A 25,754-nucleotide genomic window follows, 5' to 3' on the forward strand; every position below is an offset into this window, starting at 1 on the left:
CCTTCTGGGTTTTTCCTCTATGGTAACTTCTAAAACTGATGATCCTAACAAATAACAGGCAGCAAATTACAAAAGAATCCACCTTTAGATTTTATGTAATAGGGCTCCTACTAGTTATGTCTTAAAGATGACAATGATGGCACATGTTTCTAAATTCACTGACTCTTAATTTCAGTGTCCTGTAAGCTGACCTATTTCTTTCTCTCCAAAGTTCGTGTACGGTGACACAGCTGTCACTCAGATGACATTCCTGCGCCTCCTGTCCAAGGAAGCTTCCCAGAACATCACCTACCTTTGTAAAAACAGTGTTGGGTACATGGATGACCAGATGAAGAACCTGAAAAAAGCTGTGATTCTGAAAGGGGCCAATGACCTGGAGATCAAGGCAGAGGGAAACAGCCGCTTCAGATACACTGTTCTGCACGACAGCTGTTCTGTAAGTTTGGGGCATTTGCTGGAAAGGAAAAAGACTTTTGTATCTTTTCAATTCTTTCTTGAATCAGAAAAAAAACAAACAACCCACACAAGGAAGTAATTAAAATGCTGCAGGATTTTATATCAAATCGTAGAAGTAACTGATCAAACAGGGATTTTGCTATAATTCTAGCTTCATGTAATAGAAGCCTGCACTATTTAGAGGCTATTTGCAAATTCCTTCTTATTGACCATACTGAGATACATATCTTGGCATTTTGCATTTCCCAGTACTTGTTTAACTCTGAGTGGAATCACACAAACTGGTAAGATAACCGCAAACTTTTTTCTGCCAGATGGGCAAGATTATTGCAGCAGTGGAGGAAACTCACTACTATGACTGAGCAGGAAAGGAAAACTCTCCCTAAAATTTCTTGGTGGGCACAGAAACCAGCAAGTAGTAGATTTTTCATGTTCAAAAGCAGTTTCAGTCAAGATCAACATACTGGCAAATATTCCTAAATCTAGTCTTGCACCTGAAATAAGTTCTCTCTGTGCTTTCAAGTAAGCCCACAACTATGGGTGAAGGCACATGCTATTAACACATAGAGAAGAATTTCATAGCATAAGAGAAGAATCAGCTCTGATGTGTCTGTCTGGCAGATCTTCTCATTAGAGACATGTCAAAATAACCCAGGTGCAGTGCAGACAGTGTTACTCAGCAAAGGTGCAGTGACACCCTCCTGAACAAGCAGACAACTGACTCACTGGTTACACTTCTGGCTGGTTTGTCATGAGCTCTGGCCTAATTTAATTTATTTTTTTCTTCTTTTCCCTCTAGAAACGTAATGGGAATGTGGGCAAGACTGTTTTTGAGTACAGAACGCAGAATGTGGCACGCTTACCGATCATCGATATTGCACCGGTGGACATTGGCAGTACCGACCAGGAATTTGGAATTGAAATTGGGCCAGTTTGCTTTGTGTAAGAGCAAGGGGGGAATATAACACACTACCCAGCAACAGCAGCAATTAAACATGAACTTAGACTGATTGAAGTTAATCCTGAGACTCTTGAAGTAATGGCTGATATTGGATCAGCACTGTATATACATCTCTTTCTAAATGCCCGGCCTCCTTTTGAATATTTATTTTACTTACAAACCTTCCGTTTTCAATGATTGAAACCAACATTTTAGCTCAATTTTAAGAAGATTGATGACCACCTTCTAAAAATAATATGAATCCTTTTCCTTGGTTTTGTTTCAAATTATCTTGACATTTCCAGGTATTCAAAATAGATAGATTTAATGTGGAACTATGTAAAGCTCTAATGATTATTTCTTTTGCTTTAATGTGTACTGAATAACAGAAAAGTAGAGCACTTTTGTGAACCGTTGGCTATATGTCAACATACCTACTCCCCCTACCCCAGTTTGTGTTCCTGTGGTTGCCATTCACAGAAGTCTGTGTCTTTTGTAGAAGAAAATCTCTTCAGACAAGACCATCTTAATTTGGCATTGTTTTCCTTGCACTTTTCTATGTAAGTCTGCTCAGAAGAGTGATCCATAGCCATGGTTAATTTATGAAGTAAAAACATTACTGGGGTAAATACGAGTCTTCAGTAGGGGTGTCCTATATCTTAACTTTTAAGTCTAGATCTCACTTCTCACAATGTATATGTGTAATTCCATTAAATTATCCTTAATCTCCAAAATATGTCTTAAATCCAATACTTGTTGATTTTCCAATATTTGCCCATCTAAGAAGCCATTACGTATCAAATTATACAGATGTCTTATATATGGTACCAATTTCTGTATGTTGCAGACCATTCACATGTATACCAGACCAATTGCTAATAAAGAAAGTTTAGAAATTCCTTGGTTTTAGCTGACATCCAGACATGCATCACCAGTAATTTGACTTAGTGGCCTTGAGTTGTCAAGGCAGGAAAGTTCCATCATTTCTTAGCATGAGCTACCTCATCTCTGGAAGTTGGGATGCGATTAATATTCCTGGTTTTATTTTAGATACTAAAAGGTGCTATGCTTCTGTTGTTATTTCAAGATAGGAGATAGGCAGGGCAAAAAATAAAGCAACAAAGTGATGGTGCTAAATGACTCTCTAGAAGGCTGATGAAATAAAGATGCCTACTGTCAATGTCATGTTCAGAGCTTAGCTGTTTGAGAGAACAATGTTACAGTGCATTTATTTGTTGGTCATTCAGTATATAGAATGTTTTGTACCTCCAACATGCTTTATTTTGTAAAGTATGTGGGTACAAACTTACTTAGGTTTTTTGTTTCTTTACTGCATCTGTGCTCTCCACGTTTTTTTGTTTGTTCCTTAAAAAAAATAAACAGCTGGGGCTCTCCCTAAAGAAAGTCATGCACATAGCTTTCTTTCATGTATCTTTGCAAAGCATTTAATTAAATACATGCTTCTCGCTATGTAAGTGGTTTCCTTTTTGTAAAACTCCTTCCAGTGTGTTCATTCCATAACCGTTCATTCCCAGGAAATTAAAAATAGAGGTATTTAATTGTTGTTTGGTTGCTGTTTACATAAACCATTTGTAAGGCATTGTGAAATATTTTTATAACAGGAGTATAGGAGTATTTGTAAAGTACCTTCTGTGTCAGTTTTTACAGGTAGGTATCACTTACACGAAGGAAATCAGCAGGCCTAGGAAAGCTGACTCAATAATATTGTTTGAGACTCCAGAGAGAATTTCTGTTCAAGAATGTAATGTGATTTGGCCAATTCCTATTGGCAATGGGAGGTAACACTGATAGGAGACAGTTTTCTTTCTTACTGGCATGAAATAACTTCTATAAATATGTGACTTGGGGCTTAATTTACCAAACTGGCTCCTGGAGAAGTTTTAGATAACATTAATTTCAAGCTGCAGTGTAAAGGCTTGCTGCAGTATGTCCAAGCTAAGGTGGTTGTGGTCATACCTCTACAGCACTTTTATACAGATGCACAAAATAAATAACATTTGGAAGATAGGGTTATGTTTGGAATTTAGTTTTAATCTCTAATTTTAATCAACAGAGTATTATAATCCATGTTTGGTATAAATGGTTTGTAAGGTTGTTGAAGAAGAAGAGTATTTGATGATGAAAAATAGCTTTTCTTTTCAAGTCTCTCTTTGCATCCCTGTCTCCATATGAAGTGTGCAGTATTTCCTCAGCCAGGCACCTTGAGCACTGAAAAAGAGCTGTAACTAGAGAGCCACCTAAGGTAATACTCTGTAAAAACCAGGGCTGGAGAAGCACTAAAGGAAAGTCTGCTTTGAAGTGCAAGCTCTCACGTAGTTAACTGAGGAGTCTGTAAGGCAAATGGTTGGACAAGCTTTTCTCTTCTTTTGACTGTGTTTAGAGCATGCAGAGATATTGCACCTCTTTTCCTGTTTATGTATTCCTCTAAGTATTGTAGAATCATATTAGGAAGGAAAAAATAAAAAAGTGTGTGTGGGAACATTTTCTTATCCAGACAACATGTCATAGCCTAATGTAAAGCCTCAGCTTTAATTTAGTGAACCTAGAATCAATAAGCTAATGATTTGTAATTTATGATATAGCATTGAGTAAATGTCAGCTATAACATTTAGTGAAGTTCTGTCTTAGTGACAAATACCTTCAAAAATGGTAGAAAAAAGGCACTTCATAGTGATTAAAATAATACAGTGTGATTACAATAATACAGTATCAAACAATGCATTTAAATTAGAGTTACAAGAGTTGGTTCTGTTTTCTAAAACTGACCTACCTGTCCTCAGGGAGAAGCAAAGCCCAGGACTGCCAGCATGAACAGAAACCTTCTCCTGGTTTCTCAAAGCAGTAGTGCAATATTTGTTTGCCAACCATTCATTAAAAGCTCATCTAGAAATTAAATTCCCAAACTCCTTCCTTGCCTTCTGCTAGCTTCCTTGTAGCTATGATAAATAACCAGCTCTAAATTTTCAGCACTAAAAAGGTTCTGTAGAGCACCAGCAGTACCACATGCAGTAGAAGAATGTACCAAGCACACAGAAATCTAACAAAGAAAATGCCAAGGTGTTACAGCTAAAGACAACACAGCCAAAGCCCAGAAAACAGCAAGAAAATGGAAGATTTTTCTTCTCTGTAAAGGCAAGTAGAGTCTAAAAACAGTTTAAGAGAAAAAAACACTATTTTTCTTATTGTTGTAGGATAAGAGCCCCTATGGCTTTTTTTTTATCTCCTATAACTGCCTGAGATTGAGCATAGTAATTGAGCTGGTAAACACTCACATAATCTATGGATACTTTAATTACTTTTTCAGGAAATGCAGGCTATACTGAAGGTTTAATACTCACTGGGCAGGTTTTTTCTCACTGAGAGAGGATTCCAGAAAGAGTAAAACAATTGCAAAAGGAAAAGCAAACCTAAATGGAAATGTAGAAATGCTAATCAAGGAAAAAAGGATTCCCTGAAAATATAATAAAGAAAACAAGGTAAAAATTAGAGCATTAGATGATTTCAAAAATCATGACAAAACGTAAAACTAAATCAGCAGTTCAATAGCTGAAATAGAAGTGCCTTAGAAGCTGTGAACCCATAGACAAATTATGTTGTGAATTTTCTGCTCGTTCCTGTGAGGCAATTATTGGACAATATCTTCAGTAGCAGTAAAAGAGAAAAAACAGTTTATGCTTTTTCTAAAAGCCAGAGGAGAAAGGGCACAATATGAGAGCCAATGGCCTGTGCAGAGCTCAGGAGAACCTGGGCAGAGTGGTGCAAATATTAAAACTGAAAAGTTTTATGGTATTGCAGTACACCAGAGAGCTTGACTGCTGATCTGTCTACTGTACTCTTGACATTACATGTTTTATCCTTTGCTGGGAGAAGGTCTGGAAAAGTGCAAAGGTATCAGGCAACACTAGTTTCAGCAGGATGCTAAAGAGTCCATTTTTTAATTCCCTTCCCCATGTTTATTTTGTGCATATTCTCATTTCCTTGCTGGTAGAGTTAGAAGCCATCTTTCTATAAGATCTGGCTTAAATTTTGTTATGCTCTCAATATCAGAGGGTGGTGTACTATCAAATGTTTCTGTTGCAAAGGTAGTAATTAGTTCCTTGATTGAGATATTTTCCTTCAGAAAAGGCTGCAGCCTTATTTAGGGATGTTTGTGCAGAGAAAAAGGAAAAAAAGAACAAAACAGCCAAGCAAGTTCACATCTGCCAAAGCATCACAGAACTGCTTTTTGGCCTCAGTCAACTGAGTGAAAAAAAATCTTATACAAACTCAACAAAAACCCAACAAAAGAACATAACTACCATTCTAGAAAATCAGTGAAATATTTTTGCTTGTTTGGTATGGTACGATCTTCCCTGCCACAAAGAAACATGACAATGACAGAAGATGGTGATGGCTGCAGAAGCCACCTCTGCCCTCTGAGGAACAACACCAAAATCAGAGAAAGTTTGAGCATTTCCTTCTGCCACTTTGCTGGGGTTTAACCCAGCCCCTAAATGGCAGATAGACACTTGCCTACTCCTCATCACCCTCAGTGGGGCAGGGAGGAGAATTGAGGGGTTAAAAAATAGAAGATTAATTGGATGACAGAAAAGAAAGACAAAATAATAACGAAAGAATTCAAATATACAAAACAGTTGTGTAGAGTGCAGTAGCTCAGCACCCACTGACCTGTACCCAGCCAGTTCCTGAGCAGTGGCCCCTGGCCAGCTTCCACCATAGATTTATGTGCTGAGGATGACTCCATATGGTCTGGAATGTCCCTTGGATCAGCTGAGATCAGCTGTCCTGGCTGTGTCACCTCCTTGTGCTCCCCCAACTTCCTCGCTGTCAGGACAACATAAAAAGCTGACAAGGCCTTAATGTAAGCACTGCTCAGCAACAGCATCAGTCTGTTAGCAGGAAGATTTTAATCCCAAATCCAAAGACAGTACTAGGAAGAAAATTAACTTTGTGGCAGCTGACACATATCAGGTCAGCCATTTCCTGCTAGAAATTTTGATCCCTGCTTTATAGATGCACCCAAGCTGAAAAGAGGAGTGAGCAGACTTTTCCAGGTACCTTGGAGATGTTATAGCACATAGAGTGAAGCTGAAATGCAAGTTACAATAGGAATATTCCCAAAAGCCCACAGAAAGCACATCTCCAGTGCCTCCAGGAGTGACCTTCCAAAGACTGCCTTTGCAATGGATGTGGATTCAACAACACAACTTTAAACTTTAATCCAGAGATGTCCATGGCTAAGGAGTAAGCTAAAGGAGAGAAAGTTTGGCTAAGCATAGCTTTGCCAGATACAACTTCAGGATTAAAAATAAAAAAAGATGATCAGTGGCTTTCTCAGAAGGAGTCATCACAAGCAAGAGGGGCTGATGTGATGGGAAAGCAGCAGTGTGGGTTTCAGTCAGTCTTTCAAGACAACACTCCAAGGTGAAGCTATTGCAGGATGAAGAGCAGCTGGAGAGACGAGACCCACCAGGAATTGGTTCTGGTGGACTTCATCCATCCTGGAAGAATTCCTAGCAGCTGCTTAAATCCAGAAATCATCATGAGCCCACTGGCTAATTACTGCTGGGAGAGGGGACTTGGGGGAGGGGAGGGGGGGTGTTTAAAGCAGCATCCAGCCATGCTGGCCATGGAGAAGCCTTGCCTGGCTCCCAGGGGAAGCTGAGGGTGTAACCCACTCACTTACAGGTGTTTGCAATTTGTTTGTAACAAGGGCCTAATCAGGTAGCAAAGTTCTACTCTTAGACAAAGGCTGGCTGGGTTGTTGTCATGCTCTAGGGTTTTATACACATAATTTTTGTAAAGAACAAAGAAGTGGTATGTTACAGTAGTCCCTGTGCTACAGACAGTAGGATGTCCACATTCACTGGAAGAAAGGCTCTGGTGTCCTGCAAAAGAGCTCCACCCCCAGATGACAACTTGCAGACAACTGGAAAGGCAAAGTTCCAAGGTAATATTAAAGCTTAAATTAGTGATATTTTAAAGTCATTGATATGCCCTGAAAAACTCCTTGAGGAAGGGCTTTTTCTTGTTTCTTTTCTTGTCTCAGAAGTCCATGAGACTATGGTGCTGTGAAGCAAATGAGATCAGCTGGTGTAACAAGATGAGAAGCTGTAGATCAGAGTTAGAGATTTCTTCTCTCAGTCTCATTACTGTGTGGGCAACTTCTTTCCTTGTTTTTTCCTGCTTCTCATTCAGCTTCATGCCTCTCTTTCAACTATGTGGACTACAATATCTATATACAAGACAGCTTGACATTTAAATGCTTGAAAGCAGGTGTTGGTGTTTTTATCTACACCAATTTATACTGAGCACTTCTGGAGGCTTAAAATGTAAGGAAGGCAAACAGGGAATTCATGGTTCAGCCCTCTCTGGGTTAGAGGCTTTGTTCAACCCACAGTTCTGGATTTATGTGCCTCAGTTTTAGACTGACTGTGAAGAGAAGTTTACATTTTTATGTGTTTTTCCCTCTATGGAGGCAAATAAAAAGTCTAAAGATGGATTAAGAGAATAAAAAAATATGATTTTTTTTTTCTCCTGCTGTAGGGTGAGGGCCCCTAGGTTTCTTTGCTCCCCTGTAGCACCTGAGACTGAGCATAGTGGCTATTACTCATAATCTATGGATATTTAAATTAATTTTTCAGGAAACTGAGGCTATACTGGAGGATTAATACTCATAAGGCAGATAGTCTTGCTGAGAGAGGGTTCCCAGAAGACAGAGAGTAAAACAGGTGCAAAAGGAAAAGTTAAACTGTAGAAAAAAGTTAAAATGTAGAAATGCTAATGAAGGAAAAAAGATTCCCTGCAAGTATGCAAATATCATAGAAAAAAAAAGGTAAAAATGATAGTTAGACAATGTTGGTATTATAGTGTAAAAAAATCACAACAAAAGGTAACAATCAGAGGTTCAATGGCTGAAATAGAAAATGCCAGAGAAACTGGGAATCCATAGGTGGTGTTGTCCAGTGTGTTTATGCTAGAAAGAAACACATAACCTTGGAGTATTGTGTCCAGTGCATCACTGTTGCTTGTTGGGAGTTTAAAGATTTTTGTTGAAGGGTGTGATTTCAGTCAGATCCTGCAGAGTTCTGAATATCCACAAGGAGCCTGTTTGGGCAGAATTTCTACCTGATTCCCAGAAAATTTAGACTGTTTTTAGCCTGCCTGTTTTACCTGCTGTCATGCTATTTAGAAGTTCAGCCTGTGTTAAAATCATAGGTAATGTTTCTTAATGTATGAAATAAATATGAAAGAAACATGAATACTGTAATGAATTACAGCTGATAATCACCTGTGTTAAACCCTGCCCAAGGGAGAATTTGTGTGCACAACGGGAACACCTCGAACAGCAGACCAGCTTTCTTGTGAAACTGTTGTCATTCCTGTGAAGAATTGGACAATACCTCTGAGAACAGTAAAAGAAATCTGCTTTTCCCATAAGCCAAACAAGAGGACACTGGGTGAGGAATGAGTCACAGGTGTTTAGAATTTGTTTACAAGTAGGGTCTAATTAAATAGCAAAGCCCTTCTGTTGGAGAAGGGTTTGCTGGATTTCTATTGTGTTTTGGAGTGTTTTAAACGTAATCTCAATTAAAAAAGGTGTAGAAAGGAGATGTTGAAATAGTCCCCATGCCAAGGACTCCAACAAAAGAAAAAGCTCTGGTGTTCTGCAAATGAGTGGCGCCTTAAGGTGATGGCCTGTAAGTAATTGGAAAAGTGAAGTTTCAAGGCAATACTGAAACCTAAATCAGTGACACTTTGCACTCTTGGTATGATTCAGACAACATTTTGTGGCAGGGTTTAGTTTGTTTACATGTTTGGGGGGTTTTTTGGTAGGCTGTTTTTTTTTTGTTGGGTTTTTTGGGGTTTTTTTTTTTGAGAGGCATTTTTTTTTGGTTCTGTTGGGAGTTTTGGTTTTGCATTTTGTGGCTGTTATTGTTGTTTTTTTTTCTTATTTTGCCCAAACAGTAACGTGGTGATATAAAAGTACAGATATATGACAGCCATGATAGCCTAATTAGTAGCTCTCTGAAAAGGTGAAGGATTTATATCAAGTAATTATTTCATGGTGATCTTGTTTATTTTTTTATGTTTTCTACAAATGTTCCAGAAAATCAGCTTTCATTAGTAGACATTATTAATGGAGGACTTGATGAGTGTGTGTGCTTTAGAAAGCAGCCCCCAAAGCTTGAGTTTTAAGGTTGAGTCATTGTTCCCAGCCATCCATGCAGCCCCAGTAGCACTGGAGATTGCAAAGGCTATTTTCTTCTGCCATGGGCATTAAGAACAAGTCTTTCCAATGCATTTTTCCACCAGCCAGCATTTTTACCAGCTGCTTTTATAAAACTCCCATCAAAGGCTTCCTGCCATGTAATTTATGTCAGATGAATAATATTATGCACATGTAACCTGCATTTTCCATATGAGAAGTTTATTTTCATCATCAAGTGAGATTTCCTGCAAGAGACAGTTTTTCTTGTGCAGTGTTGGCACTGTTCTTGAATGTTGCATTAAGTACACAGTATTATATATTAAGTATACAGTCATGCCTGTGGTTTTACTGCATTTGTGCTATTAGGGTCTCCCCAGAGCCTCACTGTTTTCTGAGTGAGCATGTCCAAACTTGCAATGCCAAAGCAGTGCAGTATCTTGGCTCAGTCACAAATCTGGTGAGCTTTCTTTAAAATAGCATTTCTTTGCTCATTTTTCCTGCTTGGGCTAATCAGAAAATATTCTCTGAGGATCAATAATCCATATTGTCAATGAGAATTTTTAAGAATCTTTTTTTTTAATCCCTAATTTTTATTGTCTGATGTTGTAGAGTGCCTTTAATGATCCTGGTCTGTGGAGCAATGTGTGGCTGTGCCATAACGATGGCACAGGCTCTCTGCACCTTGCTCCATGGGAAAGGCTGAGTGGCATCTTTCAGCATTTAACTGTGGGAGAGATTTCCTGGCCCGGGGCTCCTTGGTGCTGTTTAGTCCTTTCTCCTTAGGCACTGCCAAGCTACTGTTGCTCCTTAAATGTTACTGTGGTCACTGTTGCTTCTTAAATATTTGCTAAGATCTGGAGATGACTGAGTTATACAGCTCCATTGGCCATAAAAAATTCCAAGGTTTTCAAACTAGTCAGCTTTGTCAAACTGCTGGTGCTTCTGGCCTGCCCTGTGGGAGCCTTAAACCCTTTATTTAAGCTGCTCCCTGAAAGGCTGGTAGCCTGTGTCTGCCTGATTGTTCAAGCTGAGGCAGGTTCCTCAGGAGAGGGAAGGTTAGATCTGTTTCCTCCAAGCTGACCTGTCTTGGTGTGTGGGCTCTGCTTTGGATGTTGCCGTCACATCTGAACCCCTGCAGACACAGAAGCTCACAATGCTTTCAAATGTGAGCCACTGGATGGAGGGGAGTAGAAAAAGCAAGAAAGAAAATTTCATACTAGTACACCATAAACTGCATCCCTTAGGATTACCAGGGCTTCCTTCAAACAGAGGAAGCGATCTTTGAAAAATCATAGTGGCACCAGAGTTGTGTCCTGCCTTGTTCATTTGTTTGAATGAAGGCACAAATAGTAAAATTAAAATAGAAGTCAGTTTTATGAAACAACAAGAAATTTTATTAAGATATTTTATTATGTGTCTCTGTAAGGAGTAGACCAACAACCATATAAAAGCTTACAAAGATGGTTAACCTTCAACACTATAAATGTGTTAACGTGACAGAAGAAATTCACAATTTTGCATCTTTATTGACTTTTACAGAGTGAAGGGAGAAATTTCTCAACTATGACATGCCAATGATGATCTTTGACAGGAGACATTTACAATTGCTTTAAATCCTTTACCTTTTTGGTTTTTTTAGCAAGTCAATAACCCTGACTTGCAGAGTTAGGAGTGAAAAATACATTAGCACCATCATATTAGTCTTTTACACTTCCCTAATTTTAGTGGTCTTGACCAGCAATGACAGGAAAGTAGAGAAGCACCTTTGACAACAGAATACAATCCAACAATAAAATTATGGTGACTACTGACAGTAAGGTGTTAAACTCTTAAGATAAACTGTACCTTTCACAGCTAATCAGTACAGAAATAGACAATTTTGTACCAAATGAATCCACGGAATTGACCACTGGGTCCAATGCATTTTGGATTGATCTGATTGATTTTTGGTTTGACTCATCAGACACATCCCAGTTTCTGTCCATGTTGAGGTAGTTGAAACAGGGAGGTCGTTCTAGCGTTGTGGACTGCATCTTGGAAAGAAGGGTAAACTTTGGTACTGGGAGCAATCAGTGCTTTGTAAATTGGCTAACATTCATCTGATAGAACACAGTGTTGTTTTATTAAGTGTTGAAGTTTTATCATAGCACCACGGAGACTTGTTTTGAAGATGGAATTTGGTAAAAAATTAGAGCAAAACAAAAGCATTTTTACTGTATTTTGTGTAATAGCAAAAAAAAAAAAAAAAAATAACCCTTGATATCAAATTGATAATTCCCCCAGAAATTTTGTTAATAAATAACTGGGATACAGATGGGCACCTGTACTAGCTGACAAGGCTGAAAAAAAGGAGCACAGTTGGAGTGTGAATCTGTTTGCTGGGGTTTCAGAAAAAGCAGAATCTTTGATTTATAAGAAGCAGACTGGGCCAATGTCCACACCAAATTCCTGATCAGGACCACCAATATCTAATGGTGCAATATCAACCACCGGCAACCTCATTGTCTTGCGCGTCCTGTATTCGAAAACTGTTTTACCCCACTCACCAGTGTGTTTCTGTGAAATAAAACAGAAAAGAAAAAAATGTTAGAGACATGAGTGCTGGCCTACATGGCAGTCATCCCACAGGTTATCAGATTGCAGATTTCCTACTTCTGTGATAACAAACCCTCTCAAGCTGTTGAAAACTGGTTGTAGTCTCTGTGGAAATGACCCTAGGAGGGAGAACTTGTGGAAAGTGTTAGTGTTGTGCATTTGTTACTGAAAAGGCTGCAGGTGCTGTCAGACCAGCACACTCAGGGGTGTTCCTGCTCCCCTCCAGTACTTTCTGCGGCACTGACAGGGTGCAGGGAAGAAATGCTGGATCTGCCAAATGACTGTGTTTGCCCCTTCCCATAACAACTGCCCATGGCTTCAACCAGCTAGCCTTGGTTTGCTATGGCTAGTTTGAGAGTTGATGGATCAAAACTTGGTGACTGTGACTTCCCTGACATTGACACTAAAGCGAGGAGATATCTGTAAAGCACAGATTTAAATGGAAGTGCACCTCATGGCCTACAGTTGCCATAGGAATGGCACTTCTGATGTACAGAATCTAGGTTTCCCCCACCACTACCTGTGGCTGTACCTTTACCCAGTCCATGCAAAGCTCTCTCTTCCTTTATTATGAGTCTAGTCCTCTAGAGGGAATTATTTATTAACTACAGTGCTGAATTCCTGTTTACTTACAGTGCAGCCATCTTCCAGAACAGCATATGTGAATTTGCTGTTTCCTTCAGCCTTGATCTCACTTTCTGTAGAGCTCATCAGTTTCAGAGCTTTTTTAACATTCCCACTGTCGTGGTCCATGTAGGCAATGCTGTTCTTGCAGTGGTAGGTGATGTTCTGGGAGGCACGGCTGGAGAGGATGCGCAGGAAGGCCAGCTGAACTTCGGAGACATCCTCTGGAAGCTCAGGATCTCCATAGCTGAACTGCAGAGTACAAACATAGGAAAGAGTGTTTGTTCAATCATGTCTAGAGTCAGTCCACATCATGATTTTTTTCACATACTAATTGTCTGATTCAGTTTAATTTCAGAATTATTTTTTAGTATGTTGTGATGCACAATCTGTGCTCATTTCTCACCTGGAAGCCTCCATTCATGGACTCTCCAAACCAAATGTGTTTCTTTCCACTGTTTGCACTGGTCCACCAGTTTTTCCTTGGGACAGTCCTGGGGTTAGCATTGAGGCAGGTCTCACCAGTTTCCATATTGCAGTAGACTTTAATAGCATCCATCTTGCAGCCTTGGTTAGGATCAATCCAGTACTCTCCTAGAGGTAAAGGGAAATGGTAAGGGGCGTAATATATTTGGAGAAGACTCTAACTGCATGATGGTAAAGCTTATTTCTATGCCAGTTTTCTGAGCCAAACCAGGAAACATATTAATTTTGACAGAAGAGATGTCACAGAAAATAAGATTATATAAAAAGATACTGAGTTCATGTGAATACTGTAAGGGGACTGCAATTTGGAATGAATATAGAACTTGTAATGTTTGGTTTTGTTCCCCTAAAATTATTTAAACAAATTTTCACTTCTGAGGATGCAATAAGTAGAGTTTAAGTCGAATGTATATTCTGTGTGATGGCATGGTTAATGAATGTTTAATATTATTTTCACGTTTATCTTCTTTTTCATGACAGTTGTTTGAAAAAAAGTCAAATTCTTATGGGAGATATCTGCATTTAAATACTCAAGTTAGAAAAACCAAAACAATCCCCAAGACCTATTGACATTGGTGAAAATAAAATCTAAACATACCACTCTTGAGCTCAGGATGGCAGAATTTCAGGTCTCGGCAGTTACGAGCTGGGTTCTTCCGGGACCCATCGGGACTAATGATGTTTTCAATCTGGTTGTTAATTGATTTCATTGAAGACATGATGTCACTCAGATTGATGTCGTTTTCCTTGGGCTCATCTCGGTATTCATACCCGTAGGAAACTGGGCCTTTCTCACCAGCACCCAGGGCAGCTACACCACCACCACAACATGGACCAGGAGGACCAGAAGGACCAGGAAGACCAGGCTGCCCTGGTGGACCCTAAAAAAATAGTACAGGTTAAAACTAAAAGTCTATGTGGTCCCTAGCCTTTAAAAAATGAGAATTCTTAGACAAATATTTAGTTTAGTTATTCATTAATTAAACAGATGTATAAACATCTGTTAGATTTTCCAGGCCTTTATTTTCTTAAAACTATTTTTTCCCCCTAATTTTGTCAAGTTTGACTGTCTTTATGCCTGGGCTTTGAGAAGGAACCCTTTCCACTAAAACCCAGAGAACGACCAGTTCTTGGCTTTAGGGGGTGACTGTGATAGTGACACCTTTGCAGCTCTGGCCTCTCTAGAGCAGTCTAGGAGCCCCATTCCATGGCTTCCCAGACCCAAAGGGAGCCTGTGCTCCTGAGAGGAGGAGATCCTGCTGTATGCAGAAAGTCCATGATCAGCTGAGACCAGCACAGCATCCAATTGTGTCAGTAGTTACACTAAACTACAAATGAGCTGCGTGCTTTAGGATTTAGCCTTGGTAGCCTGATACCTCCTCCCACAAATCTTGTCCATGAAATAGAGAGGTTCTGAGGGAGCTGTTTAAAGAGTTGGACATCGTAAGTTTCATGAATATTCCCAAAGATTTTCTGGTGTGAGTTTGCACCATTTACTTACGGCAGGGCCGCTTTCACCTCTGCTACCGCGGGGACCGGGGGGACCAATTGGACCTGGGTAGCCACTGGTACCATCTTTTCCAGGTGGCCCAGCTGGTCCTGGGGGGCCCTAGAACAATGAAGAACACAAACAATATGGTCAAAATAGTTTATCAGATAATTCAGAAATACTTTGTACTTCAAATACTTTGTATTTCAAATATTTCTGTATGATGTATCAGGTGTTTTTTCTTTCTTCAGCTGCTGTCTTAAGTTGGCCAAATTAAGATGGGAAATTAAAATTTATGTCTGTATCTATGTATATATTAACTAAGCAGACTAAATTTTCCTTGCAGTTAGGCTGAGTCAGGAGTTTTTCTTACCCTTGCACCTGAAGCTCCTGGACCTCCAATTGCACCTTGTGGACCCAGAGGACCCTATGAAAAAAAGGAAAAGTCAGTCATACACCTCCTGGTAGTATCTTGCAACTAGCTGGATGTGCCTTAAATAAAGACACTGAAAACATATTTAAGATTATATAAAACACATCCTTATAAAAAGGCTATGTCAGATATGAGAGAATGGTGGCCATTCTTTAATCAGAAAAAAATATTGAATGTTCTCTAATATGTTTTCATATAGAGACATGTTATCCAAAATGCAGGAAAGCCAAATGACACTGATGAGCTTTGGATGAACTCTTATATTCGTAAAGATAGGTAGCTATAGCCAAAATGCTTCAGTTTTAGTAATATTACCAGTAATGTTATTTAAATATTTGACAAACATCCATGATTTCAAATACGTTTACAATTTTCCTCTGTATGTGCACTGCAAAGAATGAAACCATTTGTTTAAAAGTTATCGATCATCAAATGAGAATTTATCAATTTTTTTTCCTTCTGTTATGTTAGACACCAGGTTCTATTGTGTTGTTGAATAGGTTGGTATTGGTGCCATCTTTGGTATGCTGATAGAGTGAGCTTTGGTTTCTTGATTCTCACTTGTATTATGAGGGGTATTTGTAGGTTTTTTCAGAATAAATCGCTTCTTAAACCTTTACTGGTCTTAAATATCCATGGCATGCCTGTCTATTCTTGCCCTTAAATTCTTTTAGCTATGTCCAAATGCTAATGAGTGTTTATAATTCAGTAATTTACAATTTCCTGCCTGTTTTGTCCCAGTATTACTTTCTATAAAAGATACATGGCAGAAGAGAGGTATTTGGATTCTAAGTAGCTTTAGTTGTCTGTCTAGGATAGATTTCTAGCAGACATAAACATTTCAGCCCCTACTCCTCTCTTTCCTAATTAGATCAGGAATAGCCTGGTTATATTATAAATGAATATATAAGAGGTTTTTATTGAAAGGGTTATAGTAAACTCATCTTTACTTCCTAACAGTATCTTCCAGTTCTTTAACTGGATGTTAAATGCTTATGTCATGCTGATTCAGGGAATCTGGATTTTGAAACATCTGAGAATCAAGTTTACATAGATTCCCATCAAATTAGCTAAGGTTAATTAGGTACCTGGGGCCTAAACACAGAAACAAAGATCAGCTATAATTCCAATCCAATGCAAAATACTCACAGGAGGACCAGGAAGACCGGGGGTACCAGGAAACCCTCTGTGACCCTTTATGCCAGTGCTGCCTCGTTCACCAGGTTCACCTTTATCACCACGAGGGCCTTGAGGACCCTGTAAGTGTAGGTTTGCAATAAAAGAAAGACAGGAGGAGATAAGAGGATTTCCCATAAAACAGGAAATAGTGACTGGATGACATCACAAATACATTAGCTGTGACTTACGGCAGGACCACGAGCACCAGCAGGACCAGTAGAGCCAGGAGGGCCAGGTGGACCCTGTGACATGGGAAGAATGAGAAGGTATGGATCACTTAGAACTGCCTAGCCCACTTCTTTATTTCCAGGTGAGCAGTATGTGTCCAGATAAGCAGGGATTGGGAAACATGGGGAAGCTCCTCACACACCAGAATCAGCAAGAATCCTGGCCAGGCCATTTTTGTACCAATGCCAGCCTTTCCCAGCTGCCTGCAGGCACTGATCTGTACACAGGCACCAAAGCCCTTCTTCCCTCTCTCAGTCAGGTGCTCAGTGCTCACTGAGCTGGTGTCAGCACCCCTGAGAAATAACTTGAGGGCTTCCAAAGTTACTCCCTCAGTTTAAATAAATAACACATTACTTGTGCTGCATGAGCACCAGATGGGATGGAAATTAGGACAGGGCCTGGTGGGATGATGTGCTTTTTGGCATCCTACAGAGTACGTGAATTTTGAGCTTAGTTTATATAAGTTGTCTTTTCTAAGACAACATAAACTCTGAGATGTCTTTCCTCTGAGTATTCTTCTAGAACAGGTCCTTGATGTCAAGAAAATCTGACAGCAACAAATGTATGACTCTTGAAAAGTTCCTCTCTATTCCCACATGGAATGGACTTTAGGAAGGGTATGTAAGTAAGAGGTAACCTATTTACTTTGGTCTTACCTGAAATCCTCTTTCACCAGATTTTCCAGGTGCACCAGCATTACCTGCAGGTCCAGGGTGGCCAGGGGGTCCTGGAGGGCCAGGAGAGCCACTTTCACCACGGTCACCCTGCAGATAGTAAGGGATAATAAATACCATGTTTTATAGAACTCTGTATATGGAGTACATTGAGTAGAGCACAGGAAGTTCAAGGAACAAATTGCATAGAGTATACATGAATATATTGCCATGTAATTCACGTCTCATTTATTGGGCAGTCTAAGGATATAGGTAATTTCTTACTTTGCCTCCTGGGGATCCATCACGTCCAGGCAAGCCGTCAGAGCCAGGGTTACCCTGCAAAACAGAGTGGCACACTTTGTTCATAGGCTGCATGACCAGTAGACAGCTTGTTTCCAGTAAGTTTGAACAATGCTCATCAAAGCAAGAGTTTTCAAGAAGGAAGAGTTCCTGGAGGTGGAGTGGCTCCTAAAAGACCTGTAAGACCTGCATAATTTTGCAGGCAGCGCAGTCTCCTGTTCCAAGAGAGGGAGATGATGTCCTCAGGCAGTGAAGGGGATGGCAGGGACAGGAGGCTACACCTGTCAGGAGGGCAGAATGTGCCCAGGCCCCAGTGCATCAGGCTTTTGAGGGCTTGTGAACCTTAAAGCATATTTGCTCCCGGAGTTGCCCACCTGTAACTCACAAGCTAGCAGGGAAATCCCATCCACTCACATCTCTGCCGGGCTCTCCAGGTAAACCTCTTTGTCCAATAGGGCCTTGGGGACCAGGAGCACCGCGTTCTCCTGGGATACCGTTGGTGCCTGGCTTTCCATCTTCACCCTGAACAAAAAGAGAAAGGATCCCATTGCAGATAATGATCTTAGGAGATACATAAGACAGTAAGAATGTATTTTACATCTTTTTAACTATGCAGGGATTTTGAAGGAGACCTAATGAAGCGAGGGGCCAATGTGGCTTTGCTGGTTGTGAATATGAAAAACAAGAGATAAAATCTTGATCAAACTGGTTTCTTTTCATTACTGGTAACATTCATGCAAGCCCATCAAATGTTTCTCATCAACTGACAACTAAGAAATAATAAATATGTCTCTTCTTATGTGCCCAAAACAGTGGCCAAAGCAGTTGCTGGTCTATCACTGTATTAGTGATAAAATACAAACCAAGCCTCACCCCACCTTTTCTGAGGGGAAGGTGAGGATACTTTTCTGTTTGGGTCATAATACTTAAGCAAGAAACATACTGAGAATTAAGCAAGGGTAAACAGCCAGTAGTAGGTGATACTGTGACTTGATCTTGTACCCAGGAGAGGTTACAGTCTCTTCCTCATGACCCTCCAAAGTGTGTGAAGTGGGTACTATACTCCTAGATATATAATATATATATATAATATAATCTGAAAGACAACCTTGCATCCCACAGCAGTTGGATACCAGACATTTTAAGCCTGATCTTATGCATGTAAACACAAATAACTGCAAATTCTCCCATCTCTGGACTAAAATACATTAAACCTCCCAACATTACAAATACATTCATTACTTTTGTGTCTCTATTTTTAGCACTTTTTGCATCTCTAGGCTATTTTTAGCAGCTGGGTTAAGGTTGGGGCTGTAGTTGCAGTGAAGGGCTCTCACCTTGGCTCCTGCCATCCCGGGTGGGCCGCTGGGGCCACGCAGGCCTGGCAGACCCGTGTTTCCCCGGCCGCCAACGATGCCTTGAGGACCTGGCTCACCTGGTGCCCCCTGTTTGAGAAAAGGTCACTTCAGTCACTGGGAGCATCTTTACCATTCCATAGGTGGCTGCTTGTTCTGGACACGCACAATCCACATCTCCTGGTGGAACAGTCCCTGGCTGAAGGGACACTTACCCTTTCTCCTCGTGCTCCTGGGGGCCCTTTTTCTCCTGGTGTGCCGGGCTCACCTCTGATTCCAGCAGGTCCTGGACCTCCAGGAGCACCAGAACTACCAGGGGGTCCAGGAGGCCCATCCTTGCCTGCAGGCCCTGCGTTACCAGGAGGACCTGGGCTACCCTAAAAAAAGTTTCAAGAAGGAAAGTGTGAGCTGCACACATGTACTGGCATTGGTCTCATGAAAGCTAGCCAGACCTGAGTCATTGCCTGAGGGCAGATTTAGGGTCCAGCCCCATCCACCCAAATCTGTTCTGGTGTTGTAAGAGAATCCTTTCATGGATCACTTTCACAACTGGTGTTTTTTTATCCCTGCTGTCAGGACATACACCTGCACATTTTGGATGCCCAGTGCCTGTAATGCATCCAACACAGGGCACACATTCCTTACTCATGGCTGTACCACAGAAATTGGAAATAGGAGCAGGCCCTTCTGCTTTCTTGACTCTCTCCTGCCATATGCCTTTAATATGGTGTCTCAGGCATGTGCAGGGTGAAATGTCTTTCATTACAATCTTAGCTGAGCCAATGAATGGAAAGAATTGCACTGACTTTAATGGTACCTTAATTAAAATCCTTCTTTCTATTCCATACCAGAAGGAGGGTAAATGCATTTTTGCAGATTTTTTTCCTGAAATACAACCATCATATTGTTTTTGCATAATATATTTTAATATATTAATATGTGTCTAAATCTATCCACAAAGTGAGACTGAAAGAAAAGGGGGATAAACCAACTTACATTGTTACCAGGGGGACCAGGTAGACCACGGGCACCAGGGAAACCAGCAGCACCCTAGAGGAGATCAATACTTTAAGTTTTCATTTTCTGAAGACTGGAAAAACAGGATCAAATTGATTTTTACACACCTGATGAGTTTAAATTATAGTCATATTTTGTTTGAAACCTGAATTAAATGTCGTGAGGCACAACAAAAAGTTGCTATTTTTTTTTTTTTTTTTTTGCAAGGGGAGGTCACATATTCTCCTCAAACTTGAGCTAATGGGTTTTGAGAAGTTAGCAAAGATGGCAAGTAAATATAGTAACTGTTGAAATAAGCCATTGTAGAGTTTTGAGTCATTGTGTCAAAAGCTATTTTGTCACCTTACTTATATTAAAGTCAATAATTGTAATCCAGATCACTGAGTTAAACTTTAATTACTCCTTCTAGTGCACTTTAAATATTCTTGAACTGCCAATACTAAAGTCATTGAAGTTCTCATTTTTCATTTACATCACATTACAACATATTGTTGTAATAAATAGAAGCATTTAGCAGTGACTAAATTGAAGAGATACTCACAGGCCCACCAGGAGATCCACGGTCTCCTTTTATTCCTTGGGGACCAGGTGGACCCTACATGGAAGGAAGTAGATAAAGCAAATTATTTGATAAAGATGAAAGTGACAGGAAGTGTCAATAAGTTTCAGGCAGTTCATCTCTTTGCACTTGGGCCCAGCACCCTGAGGCTGAGGGAGGGCTGAAGAAACCTCTCTGTAGCAACAAGGAACAGCAAACACTTACTGGGGCACCAGGGCCGCCCTGTGGACCGGCTGCTCCAGGGGGTCCAGCCTCTCCTCTTAGACCAGGGGGGCCTCTTTCTCCTTTCCCACCAGGTTCCCCATTTTGGCCCTGTAGAAAAATTATATTGTTTTATTACCATTCAAAAAAGCAAATGATACTGTGGCAAGAAATACTATCCAGGTATTCTTCTGAAGGGAATTTAAATATTAAATTAAGTGTGAATGCAGTTGAACTCTAATGCCCTACCCAGTGCAGGAGTGGAAGGAAAAAAGCACGGCACCCTAGGTGTGCCTGAGTACAGGAAGGGTAGTGTAGACACTTACTGGGGCTCCAGGGAAGCCAGCAGGCCCAGGAAGACCTTGTTCTCCTCGTTCACCCTGTGGAAAACCACATCTCAGCAATGGAAGATATCAGAAAGATAAACTTCACTTTAAAAGTTAGAGAATACTACAAGTAAGGCTGCTGAAGTTTCTTTGTCTTACCAGCCTTTGGAGGAAAAACCCCAAACATCTGATCCAAAACAACTGTTGCTCCAAAGTGCTAAACAAAACTGTTCAGGAATTATATGATAATTATTTAAATGTGGTAAACTTAACTCAGCTACACCAGTATAAACCCTGAACACAATCCATGGTGTTCAACTGAGAGCCCAAAATGTTAAATATAAAAAAAAAAAAATAAATAAGAGTATTTCTAAAAGTTTACTTAACTTTAAGTCAAGATGGACATTACTGTTGCTCACACTCTTGCCTTGCCCTGCCTTCTGACCCCTTTGCAGTGTCAAAAGCCCTGATTTTCTGAAGCCTTTAGTCCTTATAAATCCCAAGCTCCCACAGGAGCTAAATGTGCTGAGTTTATTTACAACCCAAGCCCCATGCATTGCTGATAGGTTTGGTGCAGCACTGATGTCTACACCAGGCAAGAGGAACCACGGTGAAGTTATCCAGGAAGAAAAGTTCTGTCACTTACAGGACCTCCACGGGAGCCCATTGGGCCAGGGGCACCTGCTGGGCCAGTCTCTCCCTGCAAGGAACAAGGATGGTCACGGGGTGTTTGTTTTCCCCTGAGACAGCCCCCCCTGGGACTCTTTACACTTCAAACCCCATTATCAGGATGCTTTACCTTATCTCCAGGTGGGCCGGCAGGACCAGGAGGACCAATGGGACCTACATTGCCCTAAACAATTGGAAAATTATGTATTTTTTAGCAAAATATAATATTGTTAACTCCTCTGTTTTGATCAGTAGTGTCTATGTTTCAGTGTAAACAGACTGCCAAAGATACTTAAATGAAGCAAGCGTACAGTGCCAAACGCACTTGCACACCATGTTTTGGAGTGATGCTCTTAAATCACACCATTTTGCAGTGTGAGAGATCTTCAGCTGAATGATTCTTTTTTTTCCCCATCTTCCAAACTAATCCAAATCCACCTGAAATTAATAGGCCTACAATAAAATAGGTATACAATAAAAGTGACCTGTTGCCCTAATTTTCAGATAGATAATTGATCCACGTTTCTTCATCTCAAATTCAGCATCTCCTTACTAGCTCCCTGACTTATTTCTTCCTTGAAAATTTAATGTATACCTTATGGTCTGAAATAAATTTTTTATATTTCTTCCAACTCAACCAAGCTGCAATTGCATATTTGTCATCCCTCATTACTTTCACATATACACTGCCTGCCGTAGTGATTTGATAGATGTATCTATTTCAAGTGTCTGTTTTATGTGTATTTGCTATATAGGTGTATAAATATATCATATTTAGTAACCCATAAGAGTATTCTGTATGAGAATATTTACTATTGATGTCTTCTTGTGATTCATTATAACATCTGTCGGGTAGCTTTTCTCTCTCATATGATTTCTTTCTCTCTAAAACATTGTCCCAGTCAACTACAACCTTTCTCCAAAAAATTCCATTACATTTACCCAAAGAGTGGCAATCACAAAAACTAGTATTAATTAGGGTTAATTTAGTTTACAAACCCAGTTTTGCACTGCTGGAATGAAACACAATGAGATTACAGCTTTAGCTGTCCTAGATAGTATTATTCACTGTGAGTTTACTGATGTCCTAAGAGCTGGCTGTGTAAAGCTGATGGATAAACTGTGGAATGTTTAAATACTCACTCTCTCTCCTCTTGCACCAGGAAGGCCGTCAGCACCTTTACCACCAGGTTCTCCCTAGGAAGTTTAAGACATAAAAACCATGAGCAAAAAGAAATCATGAGATGAGCTGAAATGGGGGGGAAGGATCTCATACTGAGGGTCTGTCAATAGCCAGATTTCCTTAATGAAACTGGGGATATTTTGCCTAGTATTCAGCATCAGTTATTACATTCTTTAATGTGAAAGAAACCCCAAATTGATTCAAAATCAAGTCCAGGCTGAATTGTCTTCCCATGGTATGAACTATTCTCATCATTAATTAGATTCATTAGAACTGGTTTGATGTTCCCAAAACATCAAAGACAACATCCCCCAAGAGATCCAGTGCAGCAAAATCTCTAGCACGTATTGAACTGAGGGAAAACCTCCATATTTTTCAACATCTAGGATCCACATCCCATTGCTAAATCAAGAGTATTACTGCACAATCTGCACCTCTGAAATCAGGCCGAAGTGAGGGGGGGGACAAACCCAGCGCCTTGTGGGATGCTAACATTAAATTAGCATAAAATCAAAAGTGTGTGTGTGTATTACCCTCTCCCCTTTTGGTCCAGGGCTTCCAGAAGCTCCTCTTTCTCCTGGCATTCCCTGTAAGCCAGGCAGTCCTGTGCCTCCAGGGGGGCCAGGTGGGCCAGGAGGACCCTAAGGAGTAACAAAAAGTAATTAGAAAAAACAAACTTAACACAAATGGTAGCAGAATAACAGAAAAGGAAGAAATTCTGTGGGTACCTTGGCACCTTCTGTGCCAGCAGGACCCGGTCCACCTCTTGTTCCAGGAGGTCCTGGAGGACCTTGTGCTCCACGTTCTCCTGGGATACCATTTTCACCCTGTGATAAAAAATGTATTATTCTTTGTTTCCAGGCTCATATTTTGTTAATTCATTAATGTCATTACAAAATATGCTTTATTATTTACCTTTGGGCCTGGGAATCCAGGTCCTCCAATATCACCTTTCGGCCCCTGGTTACGAGAAAATAAATCTAAGTTATCCATGAACTTTACTTAGTACATCTGCATTGTGGTTGCCATCCCATTTCTCCCCAAATCAAACTTTGCTGCTCTGAGGAGAGCTGAGAGTTGTCTGAATTTGGAAATATAATTTAGGAAGAACTCCTCATTAATTTTTTGTTACTTAAAAAAAAAGAAATTACTACTTACTGGCTCTCCAGGCTTTCCATTCTCTCCAGCTGGTCCTGGTCCACCAGGCAATCCCTATATGAAGAAACAATATTACTCATGTTACACAGATAAGTTATGCATTTTCCATCTTCAGATTTTTGGTTTTGACATGAAGATGTGTGGCCAGCTCATTCCAGTCCTTCAGAAAGAAGATGGCAATTTGACAGCTACGGGGTTTAGGTGACACAATCTCAGCTAACCACCTGGTTTGCAATGATCTATGATGCAGTAATTTTTTCAAGTGGTTGATCTGTTATATTCCATGATATTCGAAATATGATGGTATCTGGCACTCCAATGTAAATGTTCAGATGCCTATATTTATTTTTTTTTTAATTTTGTGTATTTGTGTTAGTCTATTAGGAAGAATCAGAAAACAATAAACACACAGCACCTGGAGGCCAGGTGGGCCTGCTGCTCCTGGTTCTCCTCTCTCCCCAGAAGCACCCTAGAATCAAACAAATGAGGAAGAAAGTCCATGAACTTGCCTGAGAACACTCCCCACCATATAAACACTTCCACTTCACTTCTGATCTATGCCTCCTAATTGTGACCTGATGATGACATTAGGCAAGCTCAAAAACTAATGTATGTTGGTGTTGTGGTATTTTCTCTTTTCACTCCAACTCTTAGCTATGATCCAGCAGACACATTTTAACTTGATAGGAGCTTGAAATGCCACAAACATTAAAGGGAGCAACAATGCACTTCTGCTTGAAAAGACCAAGAGCTCTAAACTGACTATTCATTTCAATCTATACCAGGTATATCTGACTCAAGTTTCTCCCACCAAAGTCTTGAACATTTGTTCAACATTAAAATAATACTTTAAAAAAACAAAGAAGAGGTCTTTTTTTGTCTTCATAAAAGGAGGTTTCTTTATATCATTACAAATATTTCCCTTCCACTAAATATTCCCCTTCCAGGGCCTATCTGTAGCTACCAACCCCTAATCATTGCCTTGGATGGGCCCACCACACTTACAGTAGGTCCTGGAGGACCTGGAAGGCCAACATCACCATTCTTCCCAGCAAGACCCTATTCAAAGACAAAATTAGGGTATGGTTAGACAGTGATACCATTTTTGTTAAGACTCATCAAGTTATTTTTAATATTGTGCCATTATAAAACAAAGTATCAGCAAAACTTACAGGTGGTCCAGGTGGTCCACCAGGGCCTCTTTCTCCGTTCTTGCCTGGTGCCCCCTTACAAAAAAGAAAGAGTACATTTGAAATATTTGTTTCTGGTCAGTGGACAATTGTCTAAAGCAGCAGCATGAGATAGCCCCACTATGGAGCAATTTAGTTTAACATTTGACTTGTCAAGCATCAGCACAGAAGAGGAGAAATCCCACTCACCTCATTGCCCTTAGGACCAGGGAAACCCATCACACCTGGCTGGCCACGTGGGCCTGGAGGGCCAGGTGGGCCAGAGCGTCCAGATTCACCCTGGTTGCCCTGGGATAAGCGAAAAAGAAAGGAAGCATCTGTGGCATCTGTGAGATGAAATAAAGCAATCCCCAGGACTCATCAAACATTGAGTGGGGGGGAGACACTTCAAAACTCATTGTGGGTTTTGTATTGCAGCTTGTGCCCCATCTACTCTGTATCTCACACAGTACAGAATGACAGAGTTTGCAGGCTGCT

At 40.4% G+C, this 25,754-nt stretch overlaps 2 protein-coding genes across 2 annotated transcripts in view; one reads left to right on the forward strand and one right to left on the reverse strand.

The window, feature by feature from the left end:
* COL5A2 (collagen type V alpha 2 chain) overlaps positions 1 to 2,866 on the forward strand; it is a 95,224-nt gene extending 92,358 nt beyond the window's left edge. Inside the window, exons 53-54 of the mRNA XM_058840024.1 lie at positions 212 to 436; positions 1,256 to 2,866. Coding sequence (XP_058696007.1) covers positions 212 to 436; positions 1,256 to 1,402 — 372 coding nt within the window. The 3' untranslated portion in view covers positions 1,403 to 2,866. The remainder of the gene's footprint in view (positions 1 to 211; positions 437 to 1,255) is intronic.
* An 8,134-nt stretch (positions 2,867 to 11,000) lies between these two features.
* The window catches only part of COL3A1 (collagen type III alpha 1 chain), a 48,997-nt gene continuing 34,243 nt past the window's right edge, over positions 11,001 to 25,754 (reverse strand). Inside the window, exons 24-51 of the mRNA XM_058839831.1 lie at positions 25,467 to 25,565; positions 25,260 to 25,313; positions 25,093 to 25,146; positions 24,503 to 24,556; positions 24,088 to 24,141; positions 23,845 to 23,889; positions 23,658 to 23,756; positions 23,463 to 23,570; positions 22,890 to 22,943; positions 21,877 to 21,930; positions 21,724 to 21,777; positions 21,078 to 21,131; positions 20,755 to 20,862; positions 20,533 to 20,586; positions 19,971 to 20,024; positions 19,190 to 19,351; positions 18,957 to 19,064; positions 18,034 to 18,141; positions 17,602 to 17,655; positions 17,320 to 17,427; positions 16,624 to 16,677; positions 16,406 to 16,513; positions 15,197 to 15,250; positions 14,836 to 14,943; positions 13,933 to 14,215; positions 13,255 to 13,442; positions 12,858 to 13,100; positions 11,001 to 12,185 (exon numbers count right to left, since the gene is read on the reverse strand). Coding sequence (XP_058695814.1) covers positions 12,039 to 12,185; positions 12,858 to 13,100; positions 13,255 to 13,442; positions 13,933 to 14,215; positions 14,836 to 14,943; positions 15,197 to 15,250; positions 16,406 to 16,513; positions 16,624 to 16,677; positions 17,320 to 17,427; positions 17,602 to 17,655; positions 18,034 to 18,141; positions 18,957 to 19,064; positions 19,190 to 19,351; positions 19,971 to 20,024; positions 20,533 to 20,586; positions 20,755 to 20,862; positions 21,078 to 21,131; positions 21,724 to 21,777; positions 21,877 to 21,930; positions 22,890 to 22,943; positions 23,463 to 23,570; positions 23,658 to 23,756; positions 23,845 to 23,889; positions 24,088 to 24,141; positions 24,503 to 24,556; positions 25,093 to 25,146; positions 25,260 to 25,313; positions 25,467 to 25,565 — 2,724 coding nt within the window. The 3' untranslated portion in view covers positions 11,001 to 12,038. The remainder of the gene's footprint in view (positions 12,186 to 12,857; positions 13,101 to 13,254; positions 13,443 to 13,932; positions 14,216 to 14,835; positions 14,944 to 15,196; positions 15,251 to 16,405; positions 16,514 to 16,623; positions 16,678 to 17,319; positions 17,428 to 17,601; positions 17,656 to 18,033; positions 18,142 to 18,956; positions 19,065 to 19,189; positions 19,352 to 19,970; positions 20,025 to 20,532; positions 20,587 to 20,754; positions 20,863 to 21,077; positions 21,132 to 21,723; positions 21,778 to 21,876; positions 21,931 to 22,889; positions 22,944 to 23,462; positions 23,571 to 23,657; positions 23,757 to 23,844; positions 23,890 to 24,087; positions 24,142 to 24,502; positions 24,557 to 25,092; positions 25,147 to 25,259; positions 25,314 to 25,466; positions 25,566 to 25,754) is intronic.

Source organism: Poecile atricapillus, chromosome 5, assembly GCF_030490865.1.
Source record: "Poecile atricapillus isolate bPoeAtr1 chromosome 5, bPoeAtr1.hap1, whole genome shotgun sequence".
Taxonomy (NCBI): domain Eukaryota; kingdom Metazoa; phylum Chordata; class Aves; order Passeriformes; family Paridae; genus Poecile; species Poecile atricapillus.